The sequence below is a fragment of the Lepisosteus platostomus genome, chromosome 9 (genome assembly GCF_059453375.1).
Source record: "Lepisosteus platostomus isolate fLepPlt1 chromosome 9, fLepPlt1.hap1, whole genome shotgun sequence".
Taxonomy (NCBI): Eukaryota; Metazoa; Chordata; class Actinopteri; order Semionotiformes; family Lepisosteidae; genus Lepisosteus; species Lepisosteus platostomus.
In genome coordinates, this window is record NC_142619.1 from 34,948,090 (window position 1) to 34,967,156 (window position 19,067).

At 34.6% G+C, this 19,067-nt stretch overlaps 1 protein-coding gene across 1 annotated transcript in view; it reads left to right on the forward strand.

Moving 5' to 3' along the window:
* LOC148654895 (A disintegrin and metalloproteinase with thrombospondin motifs 20) overlaps positions 1-19,067 on the forward strand; it is a 169,460-nt gene that overhangs the window by 44,951 nt on the left and 105,442 nt on the right. The window contains exons 10-11 of the mRNA XM_088644799.1: positions 4,514-4,655; positions 6,592-6,696. Coding sequence (XP_088500925.1) covers positions 4,514-4,655; positions 6,592-6,696 — 247 coding nt within the window. The remainder of the gene's footprint in view (positions 1-4,513; positions 4,656-6,591; positions 6,697-19,067) is intronic.

Genomic DNA, 19,067 nt, shown 5'->3' on the forward strand with positions numbered 1-19,067 from the left:
TTAAGAATGGAAACTAAAAGACATTTTATATTTCTTGTTTCAAAAACCTGCATTGAACCAAATACAGTTGAGAAGTCTATGGTTATTGGTCTTTTGTTATTCTTTATTCAAAATAGCAGGAGGTGTTAATTCAGTGCCCTGTAGCAATTTCAATGTAATAGACTTTAATAGATGAGTTACAATGACTTATAAGATTTCTTGAGTTCATGATTTTGCGCCGCAAAATTAAGAAAATTTGAAATGACCAAATTTGTCTAAAACTGTTTTGTCCTTTGTTTTACACTTCTGAAAAACTTGTACAGTAACGTTTCTGTTGTTTTTTAAGTTCCATGTCAGATTCTTATTGCCAGGTAAATCAATACATACGTATACTTCCTATGTAAAGAGATATTGGTGATATCTTCTTCCATTCTTCAGTTGTTACTACACTAGGTGGAATGATGGTCAAGCTCCTGGACAGTCATTTAGATGCTGCATACTTTCCCTTTCAAAAATGGTAACTTAGGCAACCAGAGTCTTTCACTTGTTAGAAGGCCAAGTACTGACCACAGCTTCTCTGAAGGGTTTTCATTTAAGATGGGAAATGTCATTTATAATTAGATTTTCCCTGACGTGACCCTTTGATCCTTTCTCCTGCTTTGTTGATTGTGAACCTTTACAAAAGGCCGCCTTGTTGACTACTGCATCTTGGGATCAGTTCATTCTGAATGCACTATATGGGGTTTAAGGTTATGTAGGCCTGCACATATTTTCCACTGACTGTTCTAACTTGAGTTCTTTGATGAAACATGTTTTATCATATTTATGTAAAACAAAAGCAATAAGCTTTTCTTTTCACTTTCAAATCCACAACTCTGGTAAAGGGCAGGAAATGTAAATTGAACAGTAAACTAACCTTTTACACAAGGCTTGGGAATCAAATTTGCCTAACAATGGCAATATTTATAAACATTCAAACCCTAGGAACATACAGTACAGTATTATGGCCTAGTGGGAAAAACTCATAAAAGAGAGCAGCCTACAGCTTTTGAAGCCTGTGTTTGTCTAACAATGAAGTGCATTGATTAAAACTGCACACTTACGCTCTCAAGAGGGGTTACTTGGTCAAGTGCATCAGTGTTTTGACTGGCTGTTCTTCATTAAGAAAAGTCTAATATTTAACTCGCAAGTTCCAAAGTATACTTTTACATTTTTAAATTAAGGTGTAGTCTCTTCATTTTTTGGGTACAACTATGGTATTAGCATAGTTTCTTCACGAAGTAGAAAAGCAAAATAATAGATTGCACATTCAGTTCATAGAAATGCATAAACTGCTCCTATTTTCTGCAGCAAGCAATGTTTGATGAGCGAAATAATTTGCACTTGCAATTTTCAAGAAATAATTGCTGGAAATTGAGAATGTAATAAAAAAACAATAATCATGCCTTTCACTGGCTTTTTGACAAAGTCTAATCTGTTCACATTTTACATTTAAACCATGTAAATGAAGATTATGTGCAAAACATGAGTATGCCACCCACTAGTTTAACTGCACATATGTATTTACTACATAATTACTGCTGTCAAGGCCCTGTAATTTACCTCTTTAACACAATGCATTCAGCAAATTAAAGAAGCCATACAATTCTCCCATACAATCAATGTATTCATTCAATGTCAGAACTTAAATATAACCTTTTTTTTTCTGACAGTACTTTTCATAAATTCATATTCCTTTTATGTTACAGTTCCAATGTCCATGACATTATTATCAGTAATATCAGTCTTAGACAAATCTTTCAGCAAATAAAATAATACATTGAGAGCAGAAAACTGAGAATTATTTATTTTCTGTGAAAGGATACTGTACATTATAACAATCTCATACTATGTCAAGTTGAGGGTTAATGGCATCTTCCTATGTCAGCTCCTTTAACCTTTTTCGTCAATGGTGAAGGACAAAATTTAATGGTACTTATTACAGCATTAGAACACATGTTGAAAGCTGTATGACATTTCAAAGTATTTTTTAGCAAATAAGTTTACTTTATTTTTGCATGCAAACACTGATGACAGCCAGGTGCATGCCTTGGAAGGCAGCCAGGATAGATGGTCTACACTGCTTTTTTAAATCTTCAGTTATGACCATGCTTCAGGCTACAGTATCATACTGTAGGAGCGCGAAGGAGTTGCTGTCATAGATGTCCTGTAATAATGGACTCATAAAGTTTAGTTAGCATTTGATGAGCTGATGACATCCTTGTAGACAATAATAAATATATGGCAAGTGTTAGATTAGTATCAGCTGTATCAGAGTTCAGTTCTTACTGTCTGTTCTTTCATTGCTCCTTCTAAAATAGAACAATTTTAGAGAGCACAAATCTTTAATGAAAATAGAGATTTTTTAAAATGATTTAGACAAATATTAAAGGTTACAAGTTATACTCCTTGGTGCAAACTTGATGCAGCTGGTGTATAACAGGTGTCTTTTGTCTTGGCACCAAAAACTTTAAATGCTACATCAACATGATAGGTAATTATACTGTACATTTTATAAGGTGTAGCTTAGTTTAATGTTTTTTCTCTTCATAAGGCAGTTAACATAAAGTCTTTAAATAGTTAATTGAACTTCAGTGTTTTGTTTTCACTGGTGTTTGGTGTGTTGCAATATTTTTATAAGACTTAATAAAATACAGCAAAAACTGGGGTGGTCTTTTTCTGAAATCCCCGCTATTGTTAGATTTTGAATTTTGATGTGTGTTTCTAGGCTGGGTGTTGTGGACAGCTGAATTTGCTTTAAATTATCCAGCAGACCTAACTTACTGATATGACATTTAAGAAAAATTAAGTTCTATCCGGTTAAATAATTTTCTAGTTTTACTCTTTGAAAAGAGAAAGTTGATCTAAGGGATCAACTGATTACTGATTACTAACTTAGTTTGATTTGTTACTCGTCCATGAACATTACAGCTCTGTCTGTATTCAAGATCACAGTATTGGGGGGTGTATAATATTTAAAAAATAGACTTGCGCATACCTTTCTAAATTTGTTAACAAGCCTCAACAAAAAGCTTGGTTAATTATTCCCTTTTCTTTTCAAGAGAGCCTTTGGAAGGAAATTAAAGACTGAATTATCCATGCATCCATTTTCAGTAACCACTCAGTCACGGTGTGCTGGAGCCCAACCCACCAGCATAGGGTGTAAGGTGGACCTACATCCTGGGCTTTACTCCAGTACATTACAGGGCTCAAATACAAGTGATAAGATGAAACACATACAGTACATTTTCACACATATGAGCACTGGTGGGCATACAGTATGTCAGTAGACAATTAAGTCAATTAGAGATGTCAGTTAGAGATGTCTTCCTGTACCCACAATGACTGTAACACCCACTACATACATACAAGTGAATGTAAGCCGAAATTGTACTTGAAACTGTATTAGTTGTAATATTTATTAATCACCGTACTATTTTTGCACTGTTCCCCGAATTACTTTTGCACTGTTTTTGTCCTGTTGTATTCTTTCTCTGTTTGCGTATTTGCGCAGTTTTGATTACAGTGTTATGTTATTACACTGTTATTGTTATTGTGTTACTGTCTATTGTCTTATCTTCTGTTCTATTTATATACTGCACCTGAATGACTAATGAGAAACACTTTTCACTATACTATGCGCTTGTGTAAGTATAATGACAAATAAAGCTGAATTGAATTGTTAACTTGGACAGCATGCCTTTGTAAGGTGGAAGGAGGCAAAAACAACACCCAAACAACATGAAGGCACCCCTGGTTCAGAATTGAACCCAGGAACCCAAGAATTGTGAGGCAGCAGGTTTTAACTGCCATGTCACTTTGTTGCCAAGTCTGGATTCTTTTATGCAAAAATAAAAATGCACCAGCTGTTCCATTAAAACCATAGAGAAGCTTGTCAGAGCTGCATGGGAGAAAAGTATTGGGAAGCATTGATATTGCACACACAGAAAATCATGATGCTTTACCTTTGTTGTAATGTACTTTCAAAGTATCGGTCCTATTAGTTAACTCTTACAGTTGTACTCGACTATTTTTTTTGTCTGACCTAAAGGGCTCAACTTTAGAATTAAGGAGCATTTCCATCACCATGGAAATTAAATACTATATGAAAATAAATTTGTTGGAATACTATTTATTTCATATTCCTCATTGAACTTTCATTTAAATCGATTTTAGGAGTTGGTTGTAATACAAATGTTTTTCAATAGAACCTAGTTTTTGCCTTGCTGCAATTCACCTATTTTAGCATAGCCAATTTATTGGAGCATTATAAGGAAACTGACAGGACTAAGTATACAAAGTTTTGAGAAAGATAGCTAATTTCCTGAGAATGCAATTGTTCACATTTATAAACCAGTATCCATTTACTTTTGCAAGCTAACTTTCAAAAGCTGCAGGCATAACATACAGTATAACATACATATTTCGTTTAAATAATATAAGTAATTTAAATGAAATAAAGTAAGGTCTATTTACTGTGTGTGTTGACTTCCAGCACTGGATATGGAGAGTGCCTTCTTGATGAGCCTATCAGCAGAACATATGAGCTGCCCCCTCAACTTCCCGGTCAGCTCTACAATGCTAACAGCCAGTGTGAGCTCACGTTTGGGCCAGGATCCCAAGTTTGTCCCTATATGGTATGTCTTATCTTTCAATCTAGATCCTTCTGTTTTTACTGTGTCTGCTGTATTTCATCCTCAGGGATTTCTTAGAACACATACATACTTTCATCTTGTAGTTTATTTGCTGTTACAGCCTTTTCAGTTATATAGATTTTCCAAAATAATAGTTTTTCGGTTCTGCATGGTTCTGCAAATATACTGTAATGCCTTGTCTGTATTTTGCTGTAGTGCTCAATAATAAAACATTGTTGGGAAATAGGCTTATATAGTGTTCTTTATTGGAGCATTTGATGGTAGAAGAGGTAATAATTATCTGGAATAGGCAATCCGATACATACTGCTATACATTTGACCACATTCCTGGAAATCTTCTAGCGGAACATCCTGAGACAGTACAAGGAGTCTGTTCATACCGAGTTCAGCTCTCAATGGAGCTGATTTCTTAGTTCAGGTGCAGACTTCTTTTTGAGATTTTGAGTATAGTTGTTCAGTTGTCAATGAACTGACAATAGAAACAGAGACATCCATGTTAGAGTGTGCTAATATATTTATTTTGCTTGAATTTAACTTCTGTCTTATATTAAACAAATATTCATAGACATTTTATAATTTCAGTTTTAATACTTGTTCATTTTAATGCAAACAACATATTTTCAGTTTAAACCATACTATTATGGTCATAACATTATTTTCACAAATTGATTAAAATTTGAGGGGTAGAAAACATATTGGTGGTGTAGCTGTCACGATCGTTACTCCTCCTCTTAAGGGCGCTCCAGCCCTTTCTCGTTCTGTCCCATTCCCCACATCTGTTCCTTATTCCAGCCCCTCTTTAGTTCCACCTTTAAAGCCAGACGCAGGCGTTTGCCTGGGGCTTCTCATTGAATCCCGTTTCGTGAGAGCCCGGGGTCCTGCTGCGTCTGGCTCCGTTATGGTTTTAGTTTCCTGTTCCTGATTCCCTGTCCCGCCGGTCCCAACCCGGTTCTGGTTTTTTAAATTAATTTGGATGGATCCCCTGATCTTGGACTCTGCCTCCTATTTTGGATTTCCCTTTTGGATTTATACTTGCATTTTTTGCCTCGGACTCACTTCCCCTGGACACCTGCTCACCTCGGACACGCCCCCCTGTCTCCTGACCGACTCCTGCATGATATTTTTCCCTATTGTTTCTTCACCTTCCGGATCGTGTCGTCCGCATAGGGCCCGGAAAGAACTGTTCCTGACAGTAGCTGCTTCATATCCTGTAATTTTCTAGGTAGAGATGTTATAAAATGAGAAGAAGCCCTATTTTTCTTTTTCAGTTTGCTTGCAATTTTTCATGCAATTCTATATTTGTGGTAGAAGAATAGCCTTTAAGCCTATAGTATAAATGGCTGAATTTTATTTTTTTTCCAGTAATGGCATTTCCAGTAACTGCATTTTTTCCTCTAGAATATATTCAACTTACTTTACATGGTTTATACATCCTGCTGTCAATTTCAATTAAAAATAGATTTTTCTTGGATAGAAAAATGAAATCAACTGTGCTCAATGTGGATGAATTTCCTTTCCTAGTCTTTACCAGCCTGAATAAGGTGGAAAATAACCTGAATGTTGATTCAATTAACATACAGACTGACAAGTCTTTTTCAAACATGTACAAAATCATAAAACATCTATACCTGTGACTCGGTTTGTTAAATACCATTGAAGCCCATTTATAACTACCTGCTTGGATTAAGTATGGATAATTAAAGAGGGGAAGGCTGCCAAGTTGGCATTAAAAGTTTGTGTTTGATTCCTGGCAGGCTTACTGTCCAATTTGATCATGGGTCTACTTCAACAGAAAAATACTAAAATAATTACTCAAAGTTTGCTACCTATTCAGTCTTCTTTGACTTCTACCTGAAGTTAGACTGTAAGATCTTTGTTTTTGTTTTTACCCTTGCAATCACCGGCATTCTTTTTTCAGAAACAGTGCAAGCGCCTGTGGTGCACCAGTGCAGAAGGGGACCTTAAGGGCTGCCGTACACAGCATATGCCACTTGCTGATGGTACGGAGTGCGGACACCGAATGGTAGGACCTACAGGGGAACACAGAGGGGAGCTATGGGGGTCTCGCTGTACAATGCATGACTTTTGGGAAAAAAACAACATAATGTAACATTAATTAAGGTTACTTCTCTGACAAGAAGTGTTTAAAGTATTTTGAAAAAGTATTATTTAGTATTTAGTATTAAAGTAGTATTTCTATTTTCAATTTCCAAATGACTGGATCTTACCTTTACTGTGTGAAAATAATAACATGGTAATAAAATACAACTTATTCAGCCCCTTATAACTTGTTAAGGGCATTTGATTTAGTCTTTTTTCAATTTCTGATACCGGAGTTTATTGTTTCTTATAGTTTTCTGTGCAATATTATAAGCTTTCTTTTGTTAATACAATATTTAGGTTCAACTGAAGGTTTTAAGTGATTTCCGTTTCACCAGTTTGCTTTCTTTTAAAGTAGTTGCTGTAATGTTTTTACAGGAATGACTGCACTGTTACTGAAATATATTTGCTGTTTTAATGCTTAAGTCTTACTTGAGACAGCTTGTAGTGATGGCATTTGAGGCATTGACCCAATAATGGGGAAGATTTCTTGTAAAGAGAATGTTCTTAAAGAATGTCTTGGAACAAAGTGAGTTAATAAATGTCACATCTATCATTGGGAATGCTCTCATTTTGCTTCAAAGTGTGTTCAGTTAACACCAGCAAAGTTCATGTTTTTTAAGTGACTGTGCCTCTTCCCAGACAAAATGGTTATTTTGCTAACCTTCAGTGATGCAGACAAAACAGCGCTTTTTTGGGTGTAGATAGGAAGGAAAGTACGACACAGATACACTGTAAAAATATGTTAAAAAAGGAGTATATCTTGGGTATTCCTGGGAAATTATTTTTCTGACTGTCCCCACCGGTTAAATTCAGTCCTTAAGAAACAAAAACATGCTCTTCTGTCACTTTTAACTTTTTATGTTTTAAAATATGTAATTTAATCTTTGCTACAGAAATGATTTAATACTCCTTTAAGACACTCCAATTTGTCATTGTACAGTAAGAACTACACAGACATTAAAATATGAAACAATTTCTGCTGGGAAATTGTTCATATACCTGGTATTATGGAATAGTACTGTAAATGTGAACTGTTATGTTGATTTATTTTTAGTACAGAAAATATACATTCACTATTTAACTTTTATGTTCATGGCCTCAGAGGAAAGTGTGATTTGAATAGTGGCTTTGGTGTTGGCTTTTTATTGGTTGTAAAAATCCTAGAAAATTTGCAAATATCACACATAGCTACTGATGAATGAATAGTAACTAGAATAAATAAACTTAAGAGTCTAATGATACTTTTTTTAGAAATAATGCATTGAGGTGTTTTGCTATCTTTTATTCATAGATATCATATACAGTCACAGATAATTAAGGACTGTATAAGTGAACTGGGATCGATAGGTGAATAACATCTGCCAAACGTAGATGGTGAAGTTGTTTTTTTCTTTTTTGGGGGATTTGGACTTCAGTTATAAACTCACAGTTCAGTTCAGAGGCGTTCAGTTATCTCACTTATGGTGTCTTTAAACCATCTTTTAATACATTTCTTTTAAATTTCTTTTAATATTTAGATGCCAGGTTTTGCTTCTGACAGCAAATAAAAAGAATTCTGAAATCCAACATAACATGAGATTAAAGTGAAGTATTGTTTTTGAAAAAGAAACTCAGTCATTACCTTGTTCTGAACCCTTGACCTGAAACCTCTATAAAAATAAGAGCTTGTGGGTCAATGGTTAGAGAAAGTAATGGAGTTCAAGGCTGAAGCTCACTTACACAAATGTTGCACTCCAGTGATCCAGATGAAAATGGATTCTTTACTTAACTGTTTCATTCCTACCATATATTTTAACATTGTATTAACAACAAGAAAACTCCAAAAGGTAACACTACTGTGTTGGTCGTGCAGTATCAGTATCTTGTTACAACTCTTTCTGAGTCTATAAAGTTTCAGTTTTTGAGGAAGACTTTCAGAGGCATTTGTGAAAAGAGGAGGATTTAAAAAACAGCATTGATGACTAAATGTTATTTGTTGAGAACGAAACTGTTTTTTAACATCCTGCTTTTTATCTGTAGTAGTGCAATTTCAAGGACTGGTTGTTTCACACGGATTATTCTAGACCATCATTATTGTACTGGGTTATCATTAAATGCTTTTGTGTAATAATTTGATTAAAACAGATTTGTCTGTTCATGTACAGAAAAACTCTTCAAAAGGTTTACATGTAATAGTACAAATGTAATTTGCCTTTTATTATGTCTTTGGGGAATCTGATACATGGGGAAGACTAATCTACAATTAGGGAATTGGAGGGACCTAAAAGTGCTGTCTGAGGAATGGCTTTGACCTCACCATTAGCTAGAAATTTTATTGAGTGTAACAGTAATATTCGAACACTGAAATTTATTGGTATTGAAAATGTCCAAATATGAAGAAGAGGCGAGGATATTATTAAAATATTTAAGCATACTGTAGAACTTTCTGGACTCAGCCCCTCAATACTACCTTGTACCTTTTGAAATGAGCATCAGAATATACTGTACAGTGTAGTTCCCATTGGAAAACATCCAATGCTCAAAAAAGGAATCTAGACTCTTATTTCTTGTTTTCTTCTGTCAAGATCACATTTAAACTTGTAACTATGAGTTTCATACCTGCAAACTCTGTTGTACTTAGGCTGATAGTAAGATGAATCTTAACTAACCTCAGTATAACCAGAGATTTGTTTTAAGCAGTCCATTAAATATCTATTGATCTGGAGAACCTGTGATCTAACCTTGAAGTGAGCTGTCACTAACTTCAGTTGGCAACACCTGTTCAAAATGACTGTGCAATCTTCTACTTTTACCTGTCCCATACTGCCACAGAGATTCTACATCACCTACATCTACATCATCTACATAAAAGCCACTTTTTCAAGTGTGAAATTTGAAACAGAAGTACTGTCAAAATAATGAAATAGTTGAGATTTTGAGAGTTGAGATTTTCTGCAGAAAAAAGCTCCTGATACTTTAATGGAACTGACATTAGATTCAATGCACATCTTCACTGTTGAAACATGCATTAAGAACTGCATGCTTACTCCGCTATTCTGTTCCTGATCAGGTCATTTTTCTTTGAGTAGATCTAAATCTACTATTAACTCAAATAAAAGGCAATTTTGCCCTTGAAACTTGAGAGATAAAATTCGTTACTGGCCTCCACAGCTTTTCCTTTGGATGCAGGAATTATATGAACCTAACAGATTTCCTGGCTGAAACTTCCGTTCCTTTGACTTTTCATCTGTATTTCTGCTTTTGCTCAAGTTTTTCAAAGTACAGAGTAGTTGCATTAAGGTGGACTTTTAGTGCAATTAGGCCCATTAATTTTGATGAAACCCATTTACTGTAGCTGACTTTATGTCACTATACCTTTCCAGTTCTGTATCTAATGTTTCACACATTTTCCCTAAGCTGTTGTCTTCTTTTTGGAGAAAAGTATAATTTGAACAAGTTCAAGTAGGTAGCTGTCAGCATGCGTAAGCTGCAAAGTAACAGGTAAATGTTTATTCCATACTGCAAATAAAACAGCCTCCCCTCTCCCTCACACCTGAAGAAGGCTCCACAGCTGAAACGTTGGGTCTCTTTTCTCTTTAGCATGGAATAAACCCTTACCTGTTCCATAATTTGAACAAATTATATTGGTTTTCAAATTTAGCAAGGTAATTAAACAATTTAATTGCATCTAAAATACAGATGCAGCCATCTTTAATGCATTTAAAAACCTGAGTAAGCGTTAAGCTAGGTACAATATAATGCGGTGTGTTTTGGCATGTTGAATTTAGCCCTTCACTGTCCAAAGAAGATCGATAGGTGGCACTTATGGTGCATTAGATGTTAATGAAACTGAAGCATCATTTCATTTGTTGTAATGCTTCTTTATATCCAAAATTGAATATCAATATGGAATCATGTAACTAAAGGGAAATTTTGGTAGCCAAAAATAATAACTGAAGTAAAATAATATTTAGGAACATTATTAATAATATTATTTTATTAATATAAACATATTTAACATATTTATATAGCTGGTAGTGGTAGATGAAAATGAAAATAACATTCACAACAGCATTCCACCCTCTTTTCCTTCAACATTTTCTGCATTGAATTATTTAACTCAGTTACTTACTGTGGTTATATTGAGAACGTTTCTATGTGCTTCTTTTGAAACCACATTTCCCATGAACACTTGCAAGGCTCAAATTAAAGGCAATAAACAACTTAAAATTTACTTTAAATTATAAAAAAAAAATATAAAAAATAAAATATACTTAAAATTTAAAAAGTTTTTTTTGAGTAATTAACGTTAATATTTAGGCTAGAATTTAGTTTTTTACTGTACATTGATACTTTGAATTGATTTTCTGTAACAAAACGGCCTCTCTTGGCACTGTTAATGGATTTTTTAGGATGTCTGTGCAGTCCAGGGCAGCTATTATCACATGAAAATATTATCAGCTATTTCATCAAACCTGTTTGATGATATTCACTAATAGAGTATATGGTCGTGAAACGTTATGAATGCTGACAAGAACTGTTTTAGTGCAAACACTACTTTCCTCATTGCAGGACACGCTGTCACTTAAATGAAGCGCTCCGAGTCACGAACTCATTAAAAAACTACACTAGTCACAAGGAATCTTTCACAGAGTTTGATTTTTTTTTTAACACTGAGCCATAACAAGCAGTATTAACAATGTGTGGGCATAAGAGATCATGCATTTAAAGCATACCCTGTCTGCTGAAACAATGTCTTCAAAATCAGCCACCTGTAAAGGGTCTTGGCGATCTCTAGACTTTCATTCTCCCAAAAAAGCTCTAATGTTTTTTTTTATTATTTTTAGATTTGTTTGTAAAACTGTAATGTCATCTGGATCAATGAGGAAATATGACATGGTCACATTTTTTGCAGGGGATTGATTGGTTTGTGAGTCTAGTGTGGCATTACGTGGGGACATGTCCAGTGTGGAGGCGGAGCCCTGGTAGAAGGGCAACGCCTCGCCTTTGTAGTCCCAGCTGTCCCGGCTTCTACATGATGAGCCACAGCTGTGCAGATCCTATAAAGGCACACTGGACACCCTTCGATGGGACTAGCAGGGCCACCCCCGGAAGGGGGGAGTTTACACCGACAGTCCCAGAAGGGATTGCAACCGCATAAGGTTTTCTTTTTCTTTTAAGTTTTCTTTTTGCCTGTCCCATCACACACTTTCACTGGGGCAGGCATACACACGCATTTTTGTTATGCAATAGTTCTTGTTTTGTTTTTACTTTATGCGCCCTGCTCACCAGACTGGACCCTGCTGAATAGGGTAAGTCCAGTCTGGTCACTGCTTTGCTAGCGGCTCTTTTTTTCCCAGGCTGGACCCTGTTTAATAGGGTAAGCCCAGCCTAGAGGTAGCACAGCACAGTGCTACACTTTCTTTTTGCTTTTTGTTTATTTTTTCCACTCTTTTTGTATTATTTTTGGTCCCTGCTAGCTTCACCGGTGCTTCCGTCCCCTCACCCAAGGCGAAGACTTTTTACCGCTGCTCGTCACAGTGCCGCCCACTACACACTGTCACACACGTTCTTAACCACAACATCAGGCTAAGTTGACTTAACATACCCTGGAGCAAGTTAAAGATAGAGGATATGTTGCTGTTCTTACCCAGACACAATTCAGTCTTGCTTTGTGAAAAGGAAACTCCAGACTTTTTTTAAAACATGTTTACTAAAGTTATCTGGTTAACTGAGTAATCTTGCTTTGTGAAACGTCCAAAGGAAATTCCCTGCAAAGGGAATTAAGGAGGAATCACTGTAGTATAGTAAACAATGTGTTGATTCCTTCCAATAGATGTTTTGCTATTGTTTTTAAGTACAGAAATGTATGAAAATAGACTAGTTTAAGCAAATGCTAAAGCATGTTCAGATACTGTTTGCACTCTGCTATTTTGGGTTTTTACCATAAAGATTCAATGAGATGTAGAAATTGTAGAGATTGCCTTTAAGGAGCAGAAACCACACAAAGCCACAATAATCATGACTAAATGTTGTTGATATATAATATGCTGTTTTGGGATTTCTCAGTAATTTTAAGTTTTTGTTTTATTTTATTTTTGAAACACAGTTCTTTTGGTTTGAGTTCCTCTGACAGCAATTGTAATATCAGTAATTTCCATTATTTGTTCTGTTTATATGTAATGTTTACATATATGTTTATATATAATGTTTTTTTGTAGTGTAAAGGAAAATGAAGCTTCCTGTCAAAAAACTCATCCCAGTATCTGATTTGTAGTCATTTGTAATAATAAAACATACAGGTTGTGAGGATAAAAGGCATGTTAATGTTGTTACAGTGAAAGCAGAGCTCCCAGTCACTGGATCACAAGACCGGCAATCTCCAGAATGCCTGGAGAGTAAAGGAATTTAAAGATACTCTTAAACAAAATAGCAATTATGGTTTTTACATGTAAATTTGCTTTTAAAAACTGATTTTAAAGCTACTATGTATATTTTTTATCATTAAAATATTTAATATTGTTTTTTTCTGTTTCTGACCATTTTCTTCTTAGTAGTTCATATAATTATAGTTTTTATTAATTTGGCTTCACCAAAGATGTTAAAGTGCTTTCTCTGGCAGAGTCTTGTTTCAGCATAACTTTTCTGATGTAATACCGGAGTGTCCCATGCCTTGATGGTTACATTGTCTTCTTGTGTGTGTGTGGGGGGGGGGGTACTGGGAGTAACCCTTTTATAATCTTTGATGTGTGGAGAAGCATGTACTGAAAGCTTTTTATGCTGTCCAACTTTATGACTTCGGAGCAGTTTGAAACCATGTTTATTATGTGTATAATACCACTTTGAAGTGTAATGGAATATATTAAAATAGTTGTCAATAAAATGACTGCTAGACCATTAGACCACTAGAGAGATGAATTTTAATTAAAATATGTTCTTTTCAGTTTAATACTTCATGCACCCCCAATACAAATTGTGATGCAATTGTGTGAAACACTTACGTGAGCTGGGCAGCCGCTAATCGATTGCCGTGCATCTTGTTTGGTTTTTGGTAGCAGCTGGTGACAAATATATTTTTTCCTGTATTTCAGAAATTATGTAATAATTTCACACTGATATGCTAATCACTTTTCAAATATGTAACTCTGCCCCCCTCTAGCAATTGGTCCAGGAAAGTAGGGTTCATTCGCATCTAAAAAACAATCTGGTGGAGAAAGACATTTCCCTGCTTTTCACTGTAACAACATAAACATGCTTTTTATCCTCCTAACCTGTATGAGTTATCTATTACAAATAACTACAAATCAAATATTGTGTTAAGTTAAATTATGGAAAATTTATCAATTATTCAAACCAATTGCAAATATGATTCAAATGGCGATTCCATTTATTTATAATTTAGTAATTACTGGATTCATTATTATTATTTAACATACTAACATATAAAATGAATAAAAATGTCTATATAGTATACTTATTATTTATTATATGTATTCTATTTTTAGACAAATTGAGTCTTTTGTATCCCCAATGATCACTTTGTAAACAAAGTACAGCTTTTGCATTGGCCAGGAATCAAATCCGGGCCTCCCTTGTGGCAGGCAAGAATTCTGCCACTGAACTGCCAATGTGTCACTCTCACTGGATGACTTAGTGTATGGGGGAATGTAAGTTAATGAATGAGAAAGATGAGACGATGTTGTAATGTATTTGTTCTTTTTCAAATTATAAGTTTATATAATGTTAGAATGAAGCTTCTGGATTTTTGAAGGCAACTGTTATTTAGTTCCCCACTACACACTGTTTCACTCGTACCTCTACATCAGGAAAACAGACTTTCTGTGTTATCTCATATACACAATTCCGCACAGGCTAAAATATGGCATAACAGTAGTGTACATCTATGTACTGTATGTACATCAGTTCATACTGTGAGATTTTCTGTTCAACAGGTATTTACCCACAATACCTGCATATGACCATATAAAACAGAATACAACAAACTCAAAATAGGTTACAATTATGCATTTTGTGTACAATGCAACTTACAGTACACAACAGACAAAGTCATTCAAATCTCTACTCAAAACATATTTTAATCTGACCTCTTTTTTGTTATTTTATATGTATACTTGCTTTAAAATATGTTTTTAAGCTACTGTGTATAATATGTTTTTAATAATCAAAATATAAAATGTATCTAATTCCTAATTCACTTTAATACACAATTACTTATAATTCTGTACACTATTTGTAATTAAAAATAATACTTCTGTTTGTGCTATACAGTATTGTGACATACAGTATTGTATCTGGAGTTGTGGTAGCAGTGTGGTAATATTATGTCTCAACAATGAAATCATTGTATGTAATGAAAGTGCACTAATGTTCTTACAAATTTGATACTGTACTGACAGACACACACAGCTGCTTTACTTTAAGGATTCACCGTGCCACCAAGCATAGTAGTGCAGCCCTGTATTGGGTTATTTGAAGAAATAAAAACATTGTGATGCCTTGCCTACTGTGGTATACCTACTGACACCTCTCACATTCAAGATGGTTGCATCCCATTCTAAACCCCATCATTACCACAGCTCCATCAAAATGGAACTATTTAAAACTAAATAAGCCCCAATGCTTAGTTTCAAAAATTGATTGTTACTCAGCAGATGAGTTGTTTTAAAAAGACATATCTAACCATGTTTTTCTACCTTAAAATCAATCTGCGTTTTGTATGCAATACATTGAAAATACATTTCATACTCACATTTCTTGATAAATAGTTGCTTGTACCCAATGATTTCCTGAACATTGCTTACTAGTTCATAATCAGTGAGACTGGTTTTCTTTGCATCTGTATAACCTAGTGTTAAAAAGATACTGTATCATATATTTATAGTGCAGCCGAAGCACCACTCTATTTATTTTTGTCATAGTCTTTTACATTGTGAGCTATATTCTCTCATTAGGAATTTCACTTGACATGTCTTTCACACTTTTGAATCTGTATGACATCAGTTTTTTTATGCTGCTACTATTCTTCCTCATAACCTGTACCTATCATTCGTCAGTACTGTCTCAGTGGATAGTTTTCTGTCAATGTGTCCTTTTCTTTCACCGAACTACTGCTCTGTGCGTGACTTATTTACTACATAAAGCAAAAGTCAGTACACTGTCAACATAACATACAGTAATGTAATATAATGTAAACATACGAAAGTAGTACAGTTGCTTTTGATTAGGTTGTCTTTCATTATTAAAATTATGGACTTACATTAATATACAGTAACTTCAAATATCCTGCTATGTGATTTCTGCCGCTATAATTTTGTCATAACTGACAACAGTTCTGAAGGTGCTAGCATTTTAAGATGATAAAATACCTATTTCAATGATTGTGTAGACACTAATGCTAACTATATTATCCTTCTTATGTAGTTAGCCTATGGATACTAATTTATAAATACACAATCAATGAGAAATCTTCAAAAATGATATTGCCAGAACATCGGATAACTGATTTTTTTCCATTTTCTTTTTATCTTTTTTGGAACATAGTGCTCACATTGAATCTAATTTATTCAGGCTTGATTATTGTAATGGGTGGCATGGTGTCATGGCAGACAGTACATGTGTCTTTAAATTGTATAATTGTCTAAATTGTCATTATGTGTGTGTGTCCTGTGATGAACTCTGCATCTCTTCCAGGGTGTAGTCCTTCCTAGCACCCAATGTCAACTGAGTAAAGCTTAGTAAAGCTCTGGCTCACCATAATCTGGTGACCTGTAACCCGTAACCCAGAGAAGGTGCTATGGGGTTAATGGTAAATATAAACATGATGTTAAGAAGCTGCAGGATGTTCAGAATTCAGCTGCTTAACTCCATACAAAGCCAATTGTTCTAATGTTTGAGCATCCTTGCACTGCCTTTCTGTGAATTTCAGAATACATTTCTAAATTTTATTCAGCTCACTTTGAAAGGCATGAAAGGTTTGGTATCTGACTACATCTGTGAACAGTTCTCTGAATCTTCCTATAATTCTATCCTGAAAGAGTTTAAGACACAGGAAGGAACCAACTTAATACATCAAGTGAAATACATTCCTGGTTTATGCCATAAATCACGAGTAGCCCCTCTTACACAACAGATCAGAAAAAGTGAGAAATTGCTTCATCAGCTGAATTAAGGGATAACATTAGGTTCGGAATATTTTCATAACAAGATAATGTACAAAAATAAAGTTTTAGTTATTGCAGTAGTATCCTTACCATACCATCTCTGAATTTATTTCAGAAGCATTTCTAACAGTGAATGTCACTGGGATCACCAATCACTATATTGAAAGGAAATTCAAATCTGTGGGTAGAATGTAGCAGTAATGATGTTATATAAAGTGCATTACAAGGGACCAAAGGAAAATAATTTCTTGAACTATTGATTCTAACATTTTATTTCACCCACAATCTAAAACTTGATCTGATCTAATTAACAGTGAAAATTGAACAGAGTTTCTGTGTTAACTCTGTTAATTTAATAATGATAATATGTTTAAAAATTGTATTTTTTTCACAACTTCATTAGCAACATCCATTATCTTTGACACTGGCTTTATTCTAAATCACTTCACTTGACCTCTTAAGAATAAAGGTTTGAAAACTGCACACCCATATTATGAAAAACAACACCATTTTAGTCATGGTCCTATATTTTTCAAGTCATCCAAATGAACAGCCAGTCAGAATAACACCATCAGGAAAGATATGGTTACACAGTATTTTACTGTGTCCTTCAATGCAAGAAAAAAATACAAAGATCAAAAAGTCATGTTTTGGGGGAGGGGGTAAAAAAATCACTATGATTGTTTTTCATGCTGAGGATTTCACATCATCTTAGCTGAAGCCTTTGAAGTTTAAGAAGTTACAGACAGAAGGGTGCTTGACTGGCTCACCTGCCTATAGAGGACCTTTTATGTGGGTAGGTTTAGTGTGTGTGTGCACAACTTTAAGCTGGAAGTCTGAGCTTCTCAGAGGTGTTTGTGTTTCATTATCATACTTAACATTGTCTGCTCAAAAAGCCAGTTGATTTCAAGGTAGTTTAACTCTCTCAGGTTGAAGAATGAGACTACTCTGGGACTCTGGGATATATGCCTGATTATAAGCAGCTAAGTGTTGGAGTGGGACAATGTGAGTAAGGTATTATTACTATCAATGAAGTAAGACCAATTAAAAGTCTTAACACAAGCCCTGTTTCCTGAAATGTAACTGGTATTGCCTGAGAAAATAGGGCTGCTCTTCACAACCTCAAAACTAAACCTGTCATTACAAACTGCCTGCTGTGTAATTGTAAGTTATTAAAAGGAAAAATCTTGTTGACTTATCAAAACTTTAATGAGTCACTTTTTATGGATGTCATTCCCAAATGATTTGTTTCTTGAGAAGTATTTTTTTGTCTTTCAGTTTGTTGAGTTCTAATGTTTGTAAGGTATGTTTACGGGTGTTTTTTCGTTAACATATTTATTTGAAAAAACTAAAAGAAATATCATCCTCAGTGGCTGCACGTAAAAGCACACATCTAAGTACAGGCTGAGCTCTGTGATCATGGGTTCAAACCCGCCCAGTTAGACTGGGATTCCCCAAGTGGTGATACACAGTTGGCTGAAAGCAGCTGAGTGTAGGGTGAGATTAGATGCAGCCATTCAAAATGCAAAGTAAAACCAAATACAGTGTGAAATTATCTGCAGAGTAGCATGTTAAACCGCAGTACGTGATTGGCTGGCCAAAATGACTGGCAGGCGGCACTCTTGGTGCATTGGTTGTTAGTGAAACAATTGCTTCATTTAATCTCTTTACTTTGCATGTTTAAATTAGCTTAATATTGAATATTAATATGGAATTTTACAACTAAAGAGAAATTTTACATAACATCTCTGAACATGATATTAAGTGATATTAATTTAGGAATATAAACATATTTTCTAAACTGTATATGGCTGCTATTGGTAGTTTAAATAAAAAATACACACCAGTATTCCACTTTCTTCATAAACATTTTAAGCATCAAAGTCTTTCATTTCGTTACTTACTGTGGTTATTTTGGAAAAAAATTGACGTGCTCCTTCTGACTATATTAAGTTTATATACTTTATAAAAAGTTATAATGTTTTAACCTTATCTATGAATACTTGCACTTGTTATCGCAGTAAAAAAAGCATTCTTTTTAGAATTTGATTAATAGGAAATAAAATATGGAATCGCGTATCTAAAGAAATTAATATTTAAGGATTTATTTTCATATAGCTCAAATTATTAC